The sequence below is a fragment of the Megascapheus bottae genome, chromosome 7 (assembly GCF_031878675.1).
Source record: "Megascapheus bottae isolate mThoBot1 chromosome 7, mThoBot2.hap1, whole genome shotgun sequence".
Taxonomy (NCBI): domain Eukaryota; kingdom Metazoa; phylum Chordata; class Mammalia; order Rodentia; family Geomyidae; genus Megascapheus; species Megascapheus bottae.
Window position 1 is genome coordinate 59,772,251 of NC_143515.1, and position 17,249 is coordinate 59,789,499.

Genomic DNA, 17,249 nt, shown 5'->3' on the forward strand with positions numbered 1-17,249 from the left:
TTAAACAGAAAGGTCAGCTAGTTGGTAAACTAGTTATTTGGAATACTGTTTACAAGGTTATCTAAGGATCTAGAGTTAGAAGGAATTATAATTTCCCTTAATATATTTTTCCTATTAAAATAGCTAGATTAAGGGGCCGGGCGTTTGGCCTAGTGGTAGAGTGCTTGCCTAGCATGCACGAAGGCCCAGGTTCGAATCCTTGGTACCACATACATAGAAAAACGCTGGAAGTGGTGCTGAGGCTCAAGTGATAGAGCTCTAGCCTTGAGAAAGTCCAAGGACAGTGTTCAGGCCCTGAGCTCAAGCCCAGGACTGGTTTAAAAAAAATAAAATAGAATAGCTAGATTAAGCTCTTTGTACTGAAAAAATACATATCCTCCTCCCCTAACACCCGCCTCCCTCTGCCCCCCGCCCCACTGCCCTCTCCAAGAATTTTGCCTTTGTCTATTGCTTTCCCAGCTTCTTCATCCTGAGCTACTTCTCCCCTTCATGCTTGCCTTGGACACATCCCTTTGTCCTCTGCACTTCTTTATAACCCTATCTTTGCTGTCTCTTAATGATGTCACTCCTTTCATGATGTCTCCTGATTCTAAGATGAGTGAGAAATATGAGGTATCACCTTTCAAGAACAGCAGTGACTTAGGAGTTAATACATAGGTATTTGTTTATTTTACAGCTTTAAAGTACATCCAGAAGTTAGTCTATGAGGTCAGAATTCATTAACTAGTGGATGATGGATAACTGACCCTCTCATCAACCCAGTTGAAGACAAGTACAATGTACCTGGTTCCTAAAGACTGTTATACATTCAAGGCTATGAATAGCAAAGCAAAAAGTGTCAACTATAAAAGGTATGAAGAAGTTTTGGAAATAGAAGTGGTGTGGTGTGTGTGTTTTATTATTCTGGAAACTTTCCCAGAACTGTACCTTAGTTGGTGTTCGATACCAGCACAGCAGTGGTACCCATTGTTTCTTCTGGTTGATGAACAGGAGTGCTATTATAATGGAGAGGCATATTATTATGGGCACCACAACTGACACAATTGAGTCCAGCGAAGAATCTTTGTCTGGGTGCAGCCTGTTATCTCTGTAATCTACCTGGAGGTGACCCATATCTAGGAGAAGAAAAAAACAAAAAATTACTTAAACCAGAATCTTTAAGCATTATTTGAATTGCATTGTAAATAGAGATCAGCACCTTGGTTCTTGGGACTAAAAACATAAGTTGAATGTAGATCTGAAGAATTATTAAGGGAAAAAGTGTTCAGGGATAAATTAGTAGGAAAAATATGTTACTACTGGGCAAGATGATACTGCCTTTGGCTGATCAAGAAGATAATACTGCTTTAAATGTGGTTTTCTTATATGGGGGGTAGACAGGTACAGGCCTCATATTTTCTAGGCTCTACCATCTGAGCCCCTGCACCTGTCATTTTGACACTGGTTATTTTTTTGAGATAGAATCTTGCTTTATTACAAGAGGTTGGCCTGGACTGATCCTATTTGAGCTTCCTTGTGTCACCATGCCCAGCCATGGATTGTGATGAGTCCAGAGAATTTATTTATTTGTTTGTTTATTTTTTGCCAGTCCTGGGCTTGAGCTCAGGGCCTGAGCACTGTCCTTGGACTTTGTCAAGGCTAGAGCTCTACCACTTGAGCATCAGCACCACTTTTGGCTTTTTTCTGTGTATATGGTACTGAGGAATTGAACCCGGGTCTTCGTGCATGCTAGGCAAGCACTCTACCACTAGGCCAAACTCTCAGCCAAGTCCAGAGAATTTATTTATGTCTATCCTGGCCTCAAACTATGATCTCCTCTCTATCTCCAAGTAGCTAGAATTACAGACTTGAAGCCACCATTTCCAGGACTCTGTAGAGTTTTAAAGGATTAAATTTAGATGAATTTAAAAGTGCCTTGTAACAAATAGTAAAAATATTTTGATTATAATGAACATAGATGGCCTAAGATTTCAAAGTTGGAACACTACTTTGCCCCCTTCTTAATTGCAGTTAGGAGACTAAGACAAAACATCTTACCCACTTCCTGGTATAAATGCTAAGACTGGTTGGAACAAAAGCTAAACTAGAATTCTTAATTAGGAGCTTTTGGGGGGCTGATATTCTTGTTTACTGAGTTCTAAGCCAAAATGTCTTACTCTTCATGTGTTGATAACCTTCACTAGGTCTGTATTTCCCCTTCTTGGTTAATTATACAGCTGGGGGGCAACATTTAATTTTGCTCATATGAATGAATATCCTTTTGTTCTTTTAAAATACCATTCTTAAAATGAATGTTGCAGACAGAGATAGAATTAACAGGCACTCCTTAGAGTTTCTTTACTTTCTTGTTTCAAATAAACCATTTAAAGCCAAATTTCCTAAATGCATCAAAGGCTAATTTAGTGAAAGACACAGGATACATTTAATCAAAAGGAGTTGATCTTAAATGTTTCTAAGGAACTAGCTCAAGAAGTAACAGAGCTTTGTGATATGAATACAGTCTAAGGCTTAAGACTTAGACATTTTTTGTTATTGCTTCTGTGTGTTCTATGGGTAAGGGAAGGAATGGGAAGAAAAGATTCTCATTCATTCTAGCCAGTACAGAGGGTAATATTTTATAGGAAGGGAAAAGGAACATATTTAGCAGCATCAAGAAAGTGAAGTAAGCCAGACTCAAAGGAACTTAGGCTCAGTGGTTCCCCTCATTTGTCATAATCAGTAGAAACCTTGGGCAATTCTAGCAGAGATTTGCAATAGAGCAAAACCTTGATACATAAGGCCATATAGTATGACACTAAATGAAAGGACCTCTAGGATATAGAAACAAAAGCCATATAATGAATGATTGTTGTCCTTAAGGTACTATGTTATCTCTCAGCTCTTTTGCTGTCCCTTGGTTATCGCATATTGTTACAGTACCTCACTTTGTTATCTGATATATTGGATATATTTGTATTTGGTTATTTGAAATTGGATAGGGAAGGGGGGAAAACAAGATGGGGGGCTGGGGGAGAGGATAATGGGGACCAAGACATGTGAAAGGGTATCAATGTATGTGAATTATTCAGTAGACTCTTAAGTGAAGCTGCAACTGAGGTCTGCTTATAAAATTTAGTCTTTCACTTTATGTTGTGATGCTAAAATAAAAGCAAGCTGTAAAAGGTGGCGTTGCCTTTCTATCGGCCAAAGATAAAGCAAGTATAATCAAGAAGACGCCCAATGTCTTTCATGTTAAAATCAGTTGCCTAGGAGAGAATCATAAAATTTCTTGCTATTGACACATGAGTACCTGTCTCTTCAGGGACTTTAAATAGGGATACCATGAAATGCATAGGTCCTCGGCATACTGCAGGAAATAGGTTTTTCTCATGACCAGAAACCAGCGAGATGATCAGTGCCAGGCACATAGCAGATACTGATACTGATTGGCTAAACTCAAAGCAAGCATACAAGCCAAACATGCTTGAGTCTAGGAATTTGGCTCTCTGGTCATCTGGCTTGAGTCAAGAGTAGCGCTTTGAATTTCTAAAGTAACAGACCATTAATCTCTCAGCAATGAACAGTGCCTCTTCCAAAAGAAATTAAAAAAAAAAAAAATTGTAGAGCAATGATTTTGAAAATGTGCTTGGATTCAGTAGGAGGCAGTAGAGAGCCACAGTGTTTATGGTGTACAGGTGCCACTTCAGGACAGACTGCCCCCCAGGGCAATCACTTGAATTTTTTTTAAAAAATGTAATGCATTTAAAAACACAAATTTGGGCTAGGAATGTGGCTCGGGGATAGTGTGCTTGCCTAGCATGCATGAGGCCCAAGGTTTAATTCCTAGGTACCACATGCACAGAAAAAGCCAGAAGTGAGGCTGTGGCATAAGTGGCCCAAGGACGATGCCCAAGCCCTGAGCTCAAGCCCTAGGACTGGTAAAGACAAAACCCAGAAATTTAAAAAAAAAAAAAAAAGGACAAAATGAAGCAGACCATAATAAAGGAGCTCAAAGATCCCAAGTGACTTCCACAACACTTACCTCTAGGGAGGTGGATGACGTCATTCTCACTGGGGGTAGGCCACATGGGAGCATCCAGGTCAGTCTCACCCCGGGAATTTTTCTTCTCAATGGGTATATTGGTTGGTTCTGGGACATACATTTCTAGAAGGAAGCATTTTGCATAAGAGATGATGGAAATACTGCCTTATTAGTTTTGGTTTTTATGTCCTCAATTCAAGTGCAACATTCATCACTATATTTCCTGGGACATGGAAGTTCCACTTGCACATTTCCATCCGGAGTCACTAACTTTGTTAAGTGGTGGGAAATTTTTCTTTTCTTTTTCCTTTTTTTTTTTTGTCAATAATAGGGCTTGAACTCTGGGCCTGGGTGCTGTCCCTGAGCGCTTCAGCTCAAACCTACAGCCCTACCCCTGGAGCCATAGCTCCACTTCCCATTTTTTAGTGATTAATTGGAGATAAGAGTCTATCTTTAGTGTACAGGCTTGCTGTGAGCTGTGATCCTCAAATATCAACCTCTTGAGTAACTGGGATTACAGGTATGAGCCTGTTATATTTGTTATAACATCTTAAAAGGAGAAGGTTTTTTTTTTTTACATCAAATGATGTTGGTTTTGTATAAACTGCTAAGCTGATGAATACTGGTTAAAATGAAATGGTTTCTTTTGCCGTATATGGGCAAAATACTATACTAATTTTTCTCCTTCATTGTGAAGGTTAAACTCACTTCTACACAATGTCAGCAGACTTTGAAAAGTTAAAGCACATCCACTCTGCAAATGCATTTCCTGGCCATTTCCCACAGTGAATAAATGTATATAGACTTCATGAAAGCTGCCTGAGTTAGGTCTCAAATGTCCATCATGTACCCCAGGGAACTATTTAGACCAGAATTTAATCTTTAGTGATTGTATTTACAGTATCTAGTTTGATCATGTAGGCGTCTGATCACAAGATACAACATCAAACAAAACCATCTAATTAAGTTGGGAGGCAAATTCTAAAAAAAAAAAATCCGAGGAAAAATCCAGAACCTTTTTCAGAAACTACAAATTTTTATATCTCTACTTCATCTAGCTGACAATAGCTAGCCCTAGATTTTAAAAAAAAGATGTAATTCTTGAGTCTCTATTTTTGAAAAATGTGACATTCATTTATTTCCTCTCAGCCAGATCTTGTCATGTGATTGAATAATGTTTTTTAAAAAGAGGTCACTTGACATTTATAATCCTAAATACTCAGTCCTAAAGATTAAAATAAAATACATAGAATACAGGTTAAAATGGGATCAATAATCTTCTCTGATGAGAGTGATTGTTTTCTATCTCCAAATTACTAGGCTTTTAGAAGAGCCTTGAAAGGATGTGAGCCATGAGAGAAGGTGGTACAGAAAAGCAGGCCCATTAGGCTTCCATTGTGCTCTTAACAAGGCATCCAGCCAGGGACTCAGACTCAGACACTGGAAGGAATCAAGACTGTGCATCTAGTAGCTACATCCCAATTTAGCTCTGTGATTCCACAGCTGGAGCGTTCCTGTTGCCTCTAAGAATATAGTTGTTTTAGCCTCAGTTTCCTAACTTTCTGCTTTCTTACCTATAAAGGGCTTTAGGAATGGCATGGTTTCCTAAGAGTAAGTAAAGTCACTGAAAATTCCTGAATTAAAAACTGAATTTACTGAAAAAAATAATTTACAAGAGCAGGAGACAGTACCAACGACTCTCCATCCAAAAAAGAATTTATAAGTTGTGCGATCCCACAGGCCCTGATTTGGTATGCGTGGACTGGGTGATTCTGGAATGTGCACACTGGTAGGAATGGTATTTATCCTACCTATTAAGAAAGCCTGGTATGTACAACACGTCTCCTGGATGAATTTGGGAAGAGAAACATTTAGATGACCTCTTTCAGCACACAACCCCTCCACAGGCCCGGACGTACGGCCTTTCCTGTGGCTCTGACCTTCAGGGCTCAGTGGAAAGCTGACTCTCAGTTCAGAACCCACCAAGCCTGTAAATGTCAACAGCTTGCTTTTGTGGAGGTCCCAGACCTGGGGCCAACTCACTTCTACCTCCAATTTTGTTCCTGGGTGCGATTAGTGACTCAATATTTTTTCAACGCCTGGGTCTGTGAGTGTTCACTTTGAGATGGGCAGCCCTGAGTAGCTGCACAGCCAGCAAGCTTTCCAGGGCAGAGGATATGGCGGTAACCTGCACTATAGGCATCTGAGTCAGGCAGTGTACCCAACACTCGAGCTGTATGGGGAGGAGAGGTGCACCAGTGCTGTCCTGGGCACCATTCACCTGCCCCATGGCTCCTAAGCCAAGAGGACTGCCTCTTCCCTGGAGCCTGAAGCTCAGCAGCAGCCTGCAGAAGGCTGGTATCTGTGCTGTGGACACTTGAACTGTCCCGGCGAAGAGTCTGGGAGCATGAGCAGGGCTCTTAGTGCAGAGTTATTTCCACAAGAGGCATCAGTCCTTGTATAAGATGAACTTTTGGAGTATAATTTTTCTAACATTTTTTTAAAGTACAGTTATCAGAACAACCATTTTTTTCCTTTTGCAAATCAAAATTGTGTCTGATCAGGATGGACTGTGGCAGACAGCACACGAAGCACCTGCTGATTTATCTGTTTGCACTTGGGCATTGTTTTAAGCAGCATGCTATTCTCTCTCTGCTAGACTTTATAGTTATTCAGCTACTCCCATGTTCAAGGTCCAGCCACTAGAGCTTACTCCTCCAGGGACATTAGCCTTCACCTCTCCCAACTCCTCTTCACTCCAATGAAGACAGTCCTCCTGACTTTCAAGGTCTAGCTTAAATCCTTTCCTGTGTGAGACCCTCCAAGGCTACTTTTTCTGGGATTAGGGGCAGAGCATAAAGGAGCTGTTTTGGCAGAAGATGTAGGCATAGAAAATAGAATACTTTGAGGGTTGATCTGGGCAGCTGTGAGGGGCTTAGGGTAGAAACAAAGATATTGAATGACACAGTGAACCTGAAGAGTGGGTGTGCTCAGTGGTTATGTTCCACGTGGGCAGAGATGAACAACCGAGCTAAGGGCTTGAGAGCAGCTGCATGTGATGGTAGGGCTGAGAACTGAAACCAGAGAATGGACAGAAACATGAATTAGAACGGCACTCTTTAAATGCAGCGCTTCCCTTTGGGTTTTGCCATGTACTCATAGAACAGTGTATTCTCTCCTGAGGCTGATCTTGGACCTCTTTCTGCACAGGCTACTCCAACAATGCACCAAAACTGCCACTCTGATAGGTGGTATTAGGAGGGTGGCTATAGTGATGTGGTATACTGCCACAAAATGTGAAGAGTGAAAAATCAGCGGGACATAACAATTCTGGCCGACCAGTTCTCACTTACCTGGACCCCAGAGTCTCCACGTGGGAGAATTTTAAACCGGCTCCCATTACTTGTGTCAGATGACTTGTGGGTGCGTAAGCAAGCTCACAGTCTCCCTGAATTCTATCTTAAATCAGTATTACAGCTAGACATTGGAAGGCTGGGAACTTCGATACCTGGACACATTGGGCAGCAACTTCCTTCCACGTTGATGGGTTCAACACAGGGCAGAGGTGGGCAGCTGACCGTCGAGCAGAGAGTCTGGCCCTGTAGGCAGTAGCAGTGTGTGCAGCTGTCAATGTCCCACCGCTCTTCGTCGGCGTAGGCCTTCCCACTGAAGTGGCAGACCACTTTCTTTGCAATTGTGTCTTCTAGTGAAAACAAAGACAAAAACAAAAGACAACACGTGGTGATGTTGCTTGAGGTAACAACATTAGCTCATCACCCGTTCGGAAAGCAGAGCGGCAGAGCTTGGTAGAATCACATCGTGCTTTAGGATTTCCAAAATTTGGTGATGTTTCCTCCCATCCCCTTGTCATTTGCTTCGGAGAACCTGTGGAATCTTCCTTTGTGGCCTGAACCTGATTAAGAACCAGACTGACTAATACAAGTGGTCTGAGTTAACAACCACCTGGGTATGTTACTCACAGTGCTACTAGATTGTCATCTAAGGAAAAGATGGAGAGGAGACAAAGGTCCAGCTAAGCATATTTACAGAGACACAGTCAAGAAGCCCTGATGTACAGTCCGGGGAATGGTAAGCACTGACAGAGGCAACCTCACAGGAACGGCTAGGTGTCCTCCATCACACACACCTCTCCCTGGGGAGGGGACATGGACTGCCCTGCGAGAACCATTTCCTTTATTTTTCTAGGGACAAGTGTGGATTTCTCTCTCACAACTGTGGACATTTCCATTCCAGAAAGAACTTTACTTCCCTTCAGTCTTCTTCAAAAGCACAGTTGAGAAAAAAGTAATATTAGGGTTACTTTTCAGAGACATTATGGCATTTAAAGCTTAAACATTCTGCTTTTCTTTTTTTTTTTGGCCAGTCCTGGGCTTGAGCTCAGGGCCTGAGCACCGTCCTTGGACTTTCCCAAGGCTAGAGCTCTACCACTTGGGCCTCAGCACCATTTCCGGATTTTTTTGTATGTATCTGGTACCGAGGAATCAAATCTGGGTCTCCGTGCATGCTAGGCAAGCACTCTACCACTAGGCCAAACTCCTGGCCCCAACATTCTGCTTTTCTTACCCTTCTTCCTCATCCTCATTTCCCTTTGCCAATCAGTTGCCTTGAAAGTTCCTTTCTCTTGCTAATTTGTTCATTAGTGATGACATTCTACAGCCCCAGAACAATGGCTCTGAGTGAACCCAAGACTAGCAGTTCCAGTGCAAGACAGGGATGGTGGAGAAGCCAGAAGGCTTTGCCATCACAGGCAGGCCTGTGGTGACACAATCCTGACAGCTCCAGGCACCACTGGCCACTAGTGAACACAAAACTATCCATCTGGAAGCAAGTTTCTTAGAAATATAGTGGTACCAGAGTCAGCATTCTCTTAGAAGGTGTCTCGTGGAGACAATGTGGGCTGAACAGAGGCAAAGTGAAGAACCCAGAACGTTTGACCATAGAAAGAAACTTAGGGCAGGTGTTATAATTCATCATCTCTATTTGTCAGCACTGGTCTCTTATTATTGCTGCTAAGGTCAGCAGGGGACATTGAGTAATGATGGGAGGTTCTAACTGTAACCAGAAATCCATTTTTCATTATCTATTAAAATCATGCTATATTTGCAGATGTTCTATACATAGTGTTTCTGTATACTAAATGTAAAATTCACAAACCAAACCCATGGTATCCATTTTTGATAAAATAGATTTCTTAAAGGAGGCAATGTCACTAATCGATTCAAAATGTACATGTTAAAGTGGTTGAACAGTCACTTAGTGAGCCTAATGCAGCCTGGAAGTTGTAGGAATTCCACCTTCAGCCGTCATTTTTTCCAGGACACTTATTTGGCCATCTAATCAGAGTATGTTATGCAGAGAATTCAGTAGGAAAGGAAACATTCCTTTACAAAGCAATTATTACTGATTGCATTTTACATAAATCTGGTAATAGCTCTGTGAGGGACCAATTATTACAGAGTAAATTTGAGTAACCCATTACTGTGAGAGGAGATTTAGAGGTTAAACACCTTGCTCCAACTCAGCCATCTCTCTCTGCCTCTTCCCTCTGTATACCTTTGCTAGTGTTCTTCCAAAGAAGACGAGGCAGGACAGGAGGCAAAAACATAGAAAGGTTGAATATTCTGTAAAAAGGGTATACAACTCACGGCCAAAGATTGGCTTCTATTTTCATATGATCTTTGAAAAGACATTCATTAAATCTGAGGATATTTAATTAATACTCCTAATATTGGGTAAGGTCAGCATTATGTTTCAAAATTAGGCCAAGATGTTAAAAATGCCAATTCTGTGTTAAACATTTCAAGGGCATTCAGACATCTAACAAACTTTTATTAGTATCAGTGCTAAGAAAAACCTGACCCTCATTCAGGGGCAGTAAGAAAGTGGGAGAAGTCTTGTTAATCTAAGTGTCACTTCTTTGCAATGAAGTCAATTTGAGGTTGGAAAGTTATTTCACTGGGGTAAAAACACTGGGTTTTTGGCTGAGCAGGGGATACAGGTGTGTGGCAGTGTACTGTCAGATTGAAACTCTCGCATAAGTCCCCCTCATCTTGCTTCTGATATATTTGAGGCTCTAGAAATATTTTCGGATGACACAAAACTTTCAGTGACTAGTGAGGGCGGAGCTGGGTCCAATGTCCAACATGGAGTGAGTCAGAGTATACTGTTCCAGGATGGCAGGGTCCCCAAATGCCTCCAATATGAATCCATGAGGATCTCCATGTCAGACATGACAACAAGGAATTGCTCCTTCCTGTTGTTCTACAACAGTGCTTTGCATAAACTCTACATTTAAGTCAGTTTGAAGTCTAGTAGCAATATATTTCATAACAGCAAATTTTGTTTCTTCAAACCCAATATAAAGCCACATCACATTTGTCCTTAATACAAGAATTGATGACTGCTTTACTACATTTTCATTTGAAGTAAACGGAGGATGCTTGTTTCTGAAAAACCTCTGGGCTCATCTTTACCAAGGTGGCTGCTACCTGGCCCACGCAGATTAATTAGATTTTAGTTACAAGGTTTGACTGAAGCAGCTTTGAGCTTGACTTAAGTTTCACCTGAAAAGCCAATAATTTCAATAGAGGCCTGATACACAGAGGAAGTTTTGGCTGATAAGCGGATCTTGGCATCCCCTTTCTTCCATGCTTGGGCCCTCACTAGCTATACATGCTCTTTTTATGCTACAGTGGAGTTAGTCTGAGCAAGCTCTGTCAGAGGCTTTACACTTCTTTAGGAACAGGAAAATATGTAGGCTATTCTCTATAATATGAAGTCCTACTTAATAAATCAGTGTAGTCACCATAAACTTTGGGGAAACCAGCACAACCTGAGAAGAAATTATTCCAAACAAAACAAAACAAAAAACAAAATAACATTCTAAATACTCAGTCTGAATAAAGAAATTGAGACGGGGACCATGCAACTGAAAATACTGTTTACTTTTGCCTATTGACTGGGTTGGGCCTTTTAATTTTGATCTCTATGTTAATCCAACTGGTTTGCTTATGCTGACAATGACACCTTTAATACCCAGCACTGCTCATAACTTCTACTTAACTGAATGGCTTCCCGGGTACCTGGTCACATGCCAAACATTTCCTATTTCTCTGTAGCTCATTGGATGGGACATTGTTTCAATTCCACAGAGAACTAGAACATGGAAATGAAGTCACTATTCCCCAAGATCATGGCCAGGAAGTGTCAGGGTTAGGGCAGGAATCCAAGTGGGGGGGCCTAGTAGCCCCCCTCACAAATCCTGCCTACCTCCCCCATGCCAGGATGATCCAAGGGAAGAGAACTTTCTGGGCATGCATCAGAGTCACACAAATGAAGGTTGTTACAACTTAGTGACTCCTGGAAATGAGCACTTCTTTCAGTGGACTGCATGCATATGCATGCATATCTATATAGCCCTAACGAAGGATGGAAGTAGCATAGTGGTCACTGAGGACTCAGGGACTTCCTTGGAAAGTCTCCACTGAACATCTCTCTCTCTTCCTCTCCTGACTCCCCTGACCCCCAGAGGAAGGTGAATGGACAAGAATGCTCCAAGGAAAACACAAGGCATGACACTATTATTAAAGTTTTCATTTTGAAAACGAACACATCAGGAATCACATGATCCCTTCTGTGGAGCCCTTCCTTGGGCTTTTACTGCATGCAGGTGTTATTTTACTGCCAGAGTTTCCCCATGATTTGAGATTTTCCTTTTGCTAGGGCTTCCGGGGTCCGTTTTGGGGAAGTGTATTTCTTAGTCACACCTTGGTTTAGATCGGCCTTGGTGTTTTGTTTTTTCAGCTCTAACCTCCAACGTATCCCGGAATTCAGCTCAAAATAACTTTTGTCCTCTTTCAGGATAAAGGTTTGCCACTGCAAGCACCATCAGCATTGTATGCGTTAGGGACTGCTATAGCAGGTCTACCAGTGGCTCGGTATAGCTCACAAAATGCTTGATACTTGGTTCTCTTTTGTCTGGATTCAAATATGAACAAATTTACCTTGTTTGACTATAATCACAATAAAAATATGCAGTGTCTTTTGGTAGCAGAGCTGAAGAATTCAGCATGGCTTTTTTTTCCTTTCCTTTTTTTCCCCTGTATTCTAGTTAATAGAAAATTGTGTGTGTGTGTGGGGGGTGATTACAAGGTCTTAATATCACTCTCCACCCTCCCCACACCTGACTTCTTAAATGTTCAAAACTTCAAACTGTTAAAATTTCTAGTCCTTTCAAGCTAAGAAAAGATGCTTTAAGAAGGTACAGAGATTGGGCTTATTTTTACTCTGGAGCTATTGTATACCATAAAGTTAATTAACAGTTGAGGAAACTAGCAATGTGTTTCCTTCCTCTATCGAAATCCAATTTAGTCTCCAGTCGGCACTGTGGACCCACATACTTATGCAAGTAACCGAGACGTCAGATTATACTGGAGTCTCTGAGAAAGGAGTGTCTCCAGAGCACTCTCCCTTACTCTGGGAAGGATACGGACCCCAAGTTTACTGTATCCCATATAATACAGCTGGCTTTTCAACTTCAGCCCTGGAGCTAACTTTCTGGGACTGATAGTTCAGGTTCTAATTCTGTTCTGGTGGTCACGGTCACGGCGTGGGAGTGAGTTCCGGGGAGGAAGTTAGGCAGCTGTAGAGACTGCATCAATTCTCTCCAAATCTCCTGTGTACTATCCAGAGTTCGGAAAAGTAATTTACTTGAGGATCCTAATGGCCCAGATGCTAAATGCAGCTCTTGCTCCCAGAATAAGCTCACTGCAAATGAATCCAACACCACCCTACAGTGGAACATGTGAGACTGGACCCCCACTCTTACACCTCCCTTCTAACCCGGGGGACACAGGAGGGAATAAGACAGTCAAGGCCTCCACTCTCAGGCTCATTCTCCTGGATCCAGAGAATCCTAACAGCTTTGTGATTCCATCTCCATATGGAGTTGAGTACCAAAGATGTTGGGATGTGCAGGCTCCTAGCATCCTACATGAGTGTACCTGTAGTGATACATTCCAACATTCTTCCTCCAACCCACAAAGGAAAAAAAATAAAACATGAAAAAAATCATTTAAAAATCTTATCTATGTCTTCTCCAACCAATAAGACCCTCAAATCCCCGACCTGTGATGTCATGTACATTTCGACATTGAAAGGTGGCCATATGCTGCACACTGAATACATGAGACACGAACACCCTGTGTGAAAATTAGTTTCATTTCTTTTCTCTTTTTCTTTCTCTTTTTCTCTCCCATTCCCTCTCTTCTCTTAAGATAAACAGGAGGCTTAACTGGAAGTTTCAAGAAGCAGAATCTCAGCAGATAACAAACAGGTCAGTAAAAAGTGTGTAGAGAGCAGCAGGCAGGCGCAGGGGACACAACAGAGGAAAACGTGAAGGGGAATTCAAAGTAAGGCAGTGGTCTGATACATGGTAACTCTGCTGGCAAATGATTGAAGGTTTCTGGCTAAAAAGATGCAAAGAATGCTTAATGATTTTAATGAAGAAAACATCTGATCTTAATCCATTTGCTAAAAAGAGAGAGAGAGAGAGAGAGAGAGAGAGAGAGAGAGAGAGAGAGAGAGAGAGAGAGAGAGAGAGAGAGAGAGGAGAGAGATGTTATCATGTAGGCTCACCCTTATCTCTTTATAAGGCCTTACACTGATTTCTATGTAAGCTGACTGGCCAGAAAAGCTCTTTCCTAGGAGTCCATTTTGCTTTATTGTAGTTCCATCTATAGGGAGGGAAAGTCTTAAGTCTATTTAAAATGATTCAGATCTTTCACATTCCTTCCATATATCAGAATATTGCTAGTCCCAATTAACAGAAGAATTGTGATTTTTTTTTTCTTCTGAGTTCCATGAAAAGCAATCTTTACAAGTTGGGTAAATATGGTGACCTTTCATTGATTCTTTTCTTACTGTCGGCCATGAGGACAGAATTTCTTGAGGAAAAATCCCCAATATAATCCTTCTATTAATTAAGCATATGGGTTAAGAAAGCATTTTACAGCCAGAAGTTCAAGGAAGCATTCCATTTTCTACGTCAATGAAATCTTTTTCATAGTAAGTCACACAGCAAGAGTCACATCTGTAGGTCCATGAAGATTATACATCAAAATCATTTTTGGAAATAACTAAATGTAGTCTACAAAGCAGGTGGGAGCAATGAATGATCAAGCCAGCTCAAATAAGAAGTAAAAATGAATCTAATTTTCTCTAGGACTGAAGCAAAGCTGTTTGTGTGAAAGTCGAGCACAGTATCTTGTTAGAAATACCAGGAGGTGAAGCCACTGGGCTTCCTAAATTGTCTGAGTCTGTCTATGCAGATGTTTCTCCCTGTCAGGAACATTCTACCAGCAGTTTCCAGAAGGACTTCATCAGATGGACACTCCCGTGAAAGCCATGTCCCTTTCCCTATCGTTGGAGAACAGATAATCAGGTCTGGCTTCCTAGACAGAAATAAGCAGATGTTGGCAGACACTGGAAACTCTGGTGCCAGCCTACTCTGTGTGGATGTGGGGCAGGAGCTCAGGCGAAGAGGCAGCACACAGGCTGTTTGGAGTCAACTGCAACAACAGCAATCTGTTTACTCCACTTGAAGGACACTGAAGAGGGAAGAGAAAGCTGCTTCTGGGAGCAGCAGGAAGAGACACTTCCTAGGGTGCAGGGCAAGACCTAAACAAATTGAATCCAACTGTTTATTTTTGCTGTGATAACTTTAGACCAGTTCCAAAGTTAGTGTTGTGTATGACAACCAGAATGTTTTCATTCTCAGGGGCGCTAAACAAAGTATCACATGGCTTTCCTTTCCTTTAAATCTCTTTATAGCAGGAGCTATGACAAGCCTGTTACACATTCTCCCTCGGGGGAGAGTGCCCTAGGGCAAGGACCTGATGTCCAGACATCACAGTGGTTCATCCTCAGTCAGTGGTTCAAGGAGTCCTCAGATGGAACTATATAAAATAAGAGTCCCACTGTCCTCACTGTCACCACATATCTCAGCTGCAGAAGGCTATTTCTCCCACGAAGGTGAGGGCACTGTCATAGGCTTCTTAAGGTAACAGTAAGTGGAAAGAGGTTCACACCAAAGCACTACCTAAAAATATTCTTATCCTTTATAAGCTTATCACTTGGAGAAGCTGGAACCTTCATTTTAATACGAGCAACTAAAATCTATCTGGTGTGTGTTACTCAGATTAGCTGTGGTCTGTGCTACAGGGGCAGTAATTTTCCTGAACCAGTGTACACACACATCATGCTTCCGGATTAAAAAGTACTTTTCTATGTTAGCATTAAGTCATTTGGTGTCCATGCACTTTTGTGAGCAGCTGAGAGCTAGGATAGCATCTTATATGTACCCAGAATATGACAGCATTGTGATCACAAACCTTTGGTTCCAAAGTAAGTTCTTTACGGTGTGCAGAAGTTTTCCATTTTAAGGAAATACACTGGAGAAAAAGCTGTTAAAATATATTCCAACCAAGATCCCAGTAACATAACATTACAGTTTAAAAGTGTGTAACATTGCCTGTGCTGGTGGCTTATGCCTGTAACCTTAACTACTCAGCCTAGGCAGGAAAGTCCATAGGATTCTCATCTCCTTAAGCAGGAGCCCAAGGACAGCATCCATGCCCAGAATTTAAGCCCCAGGACTAGCAAAAACAAAAAGTGTAACATTATGGTTTTTTAAGATGCTCAAATCTTGATTCCTAATATGTATGTGTCTAACACAGATATAAAAAGACACTGTTTTGAAACATCTGAACAAACAAATCTAAGCAAAAGGATGAAGTACAGACCTTTCTCCTATAGGGACAAATCTTATCATCAGTGACAACAGACAGTTAAAGCAAGAAATAGCATTCTAACACAAGCGGGGTCCCACCTGGCGCCTTGTGAAAGCTTTACTTCAAGTAATAATACATAGTATATAATGGTAACAAATTTCTAACTCCTCTATCAGTCAGATATATAAGAAAATCATTTTTATGAGCCATCACGAAGCTAATTTTCATAGACCTTAAACATACAGAAGAGTTAAAGACATTTAAAAAATGAAGTCATGTAGTCAGACTATCTTAGCTTTGTTCATATGCAAGTCATGAACTTGTGTGTGTGTGTATATATATATATATACACACAACATGAATACCTGTTTTATACATTATATGCAATAGACACAAACAACTATTATCCAAAGTAACCTTTATAAAAACTTTGCAATGAGGACCATTCAGCTAACATAGAATGCAGGAGCCTATGAGCACAAAGGTGGGCAGGTGGGGGAGGTACTCTCATTGAGAAAGTAGGATGAATGTGCTAGCTGAGAGGGCGGAAGGGTTCCATCCCAGAGGTGGCCTTACTTTCACAAACTACAGCCACGCCTGCTACTGTGATGTAGCAGTATCAGAGTGGACCTGAAATTAGACTAAGAAAGGACATTGCTATTGAAGTAGTGCTCTTTTTGTATAATAGCTGATGAGGAAGGACTGAGTCCTACATGGATGCTAGGGGTTGCAACATCCCTGTTGCTAATCCTGTTCTCAGCTCAGTCCTCCATGTGGGGTTGGCAGGGAAAAGGTGTGCAACCCCAAGACACAGTGAGTACTGGTGACAGAAAAGTGGCTGTTTGACTTGTTGGCCATCCTCTGGGTAGTCATGTGATAAAGATCTCATTCAAGCACTGAAACAAGTGAAAAGGATTGAGGGAGGCGTGGCACATGCAGCTAGCGATAGGGTCAAGGGATTCTCTGCATCATGCCTATCTTACTCCTGTGGTGAAGCATGTCACTCTAGAGTTCTGCTGTTCAGAAGCACATATCACATCTGCTATCATGAAATAGAACAGCCTGGAGACTTTTTCTCTGAGTCATTCTTATGCCATTTTTACAGTTAAAAAAAATGAAAATACAAGCTTAAGCTTGTTAGAAGCCAGAATATAAAACATTAGAAAATCAATTAAGGTGCTCCATTAAAATGTTTGGGTAATTACTACTTTATTTCAAGTAGAAGGATGAATTCTCTAATGATGGGTATTATCAGCAATTAGACAAAGCTGTTCACTTTTCAAAATTAATCATCAATCCTATTAATTATGTCTGTATTACACATCCTATTAAATTAGCACACATAATATGAGGTCTTCACACATCAAAGGAGAGCATTATCACAGCACATTACTGACTTGATAATTTAGCAGAAAGGA

General features: G+C 41.3%; 1 protein-coding gene across 4 annotated transcripts in view; it reads right to left on the reverse strand.

The window, feature by feature from the left end:
* The window catches only part of Crim1 (cysteine rich transmembrane BMP regulator 1), a 177,847-nt gene that overhangs the window by 2,755 nt on the left and 157,843 nt on the right, over positions 1-17,249 (reverse strand). For all 4 annotated transcript variants that reach the window (XM_090337161.1, XM_090337159.1, XM_090337160.1 and 1 more), the window contains 3 exons: positions 7,530-7,724; positions 4,022-4,144; positions 928-1,115 (listed from right to left, as the gene is read on the reverse strand). In XM_090337161.1, the coding sequence (XP_090193287.1) occupies positions 928-1,115; positions 4,022-4,144; positions 7,530-7,724 (506 nt within the window). The remainder of the gene's footprint in view (positions 1-927; positions 1,116-4,021; positions 4,145-7,529; positions 7,725-17,249) is intronic.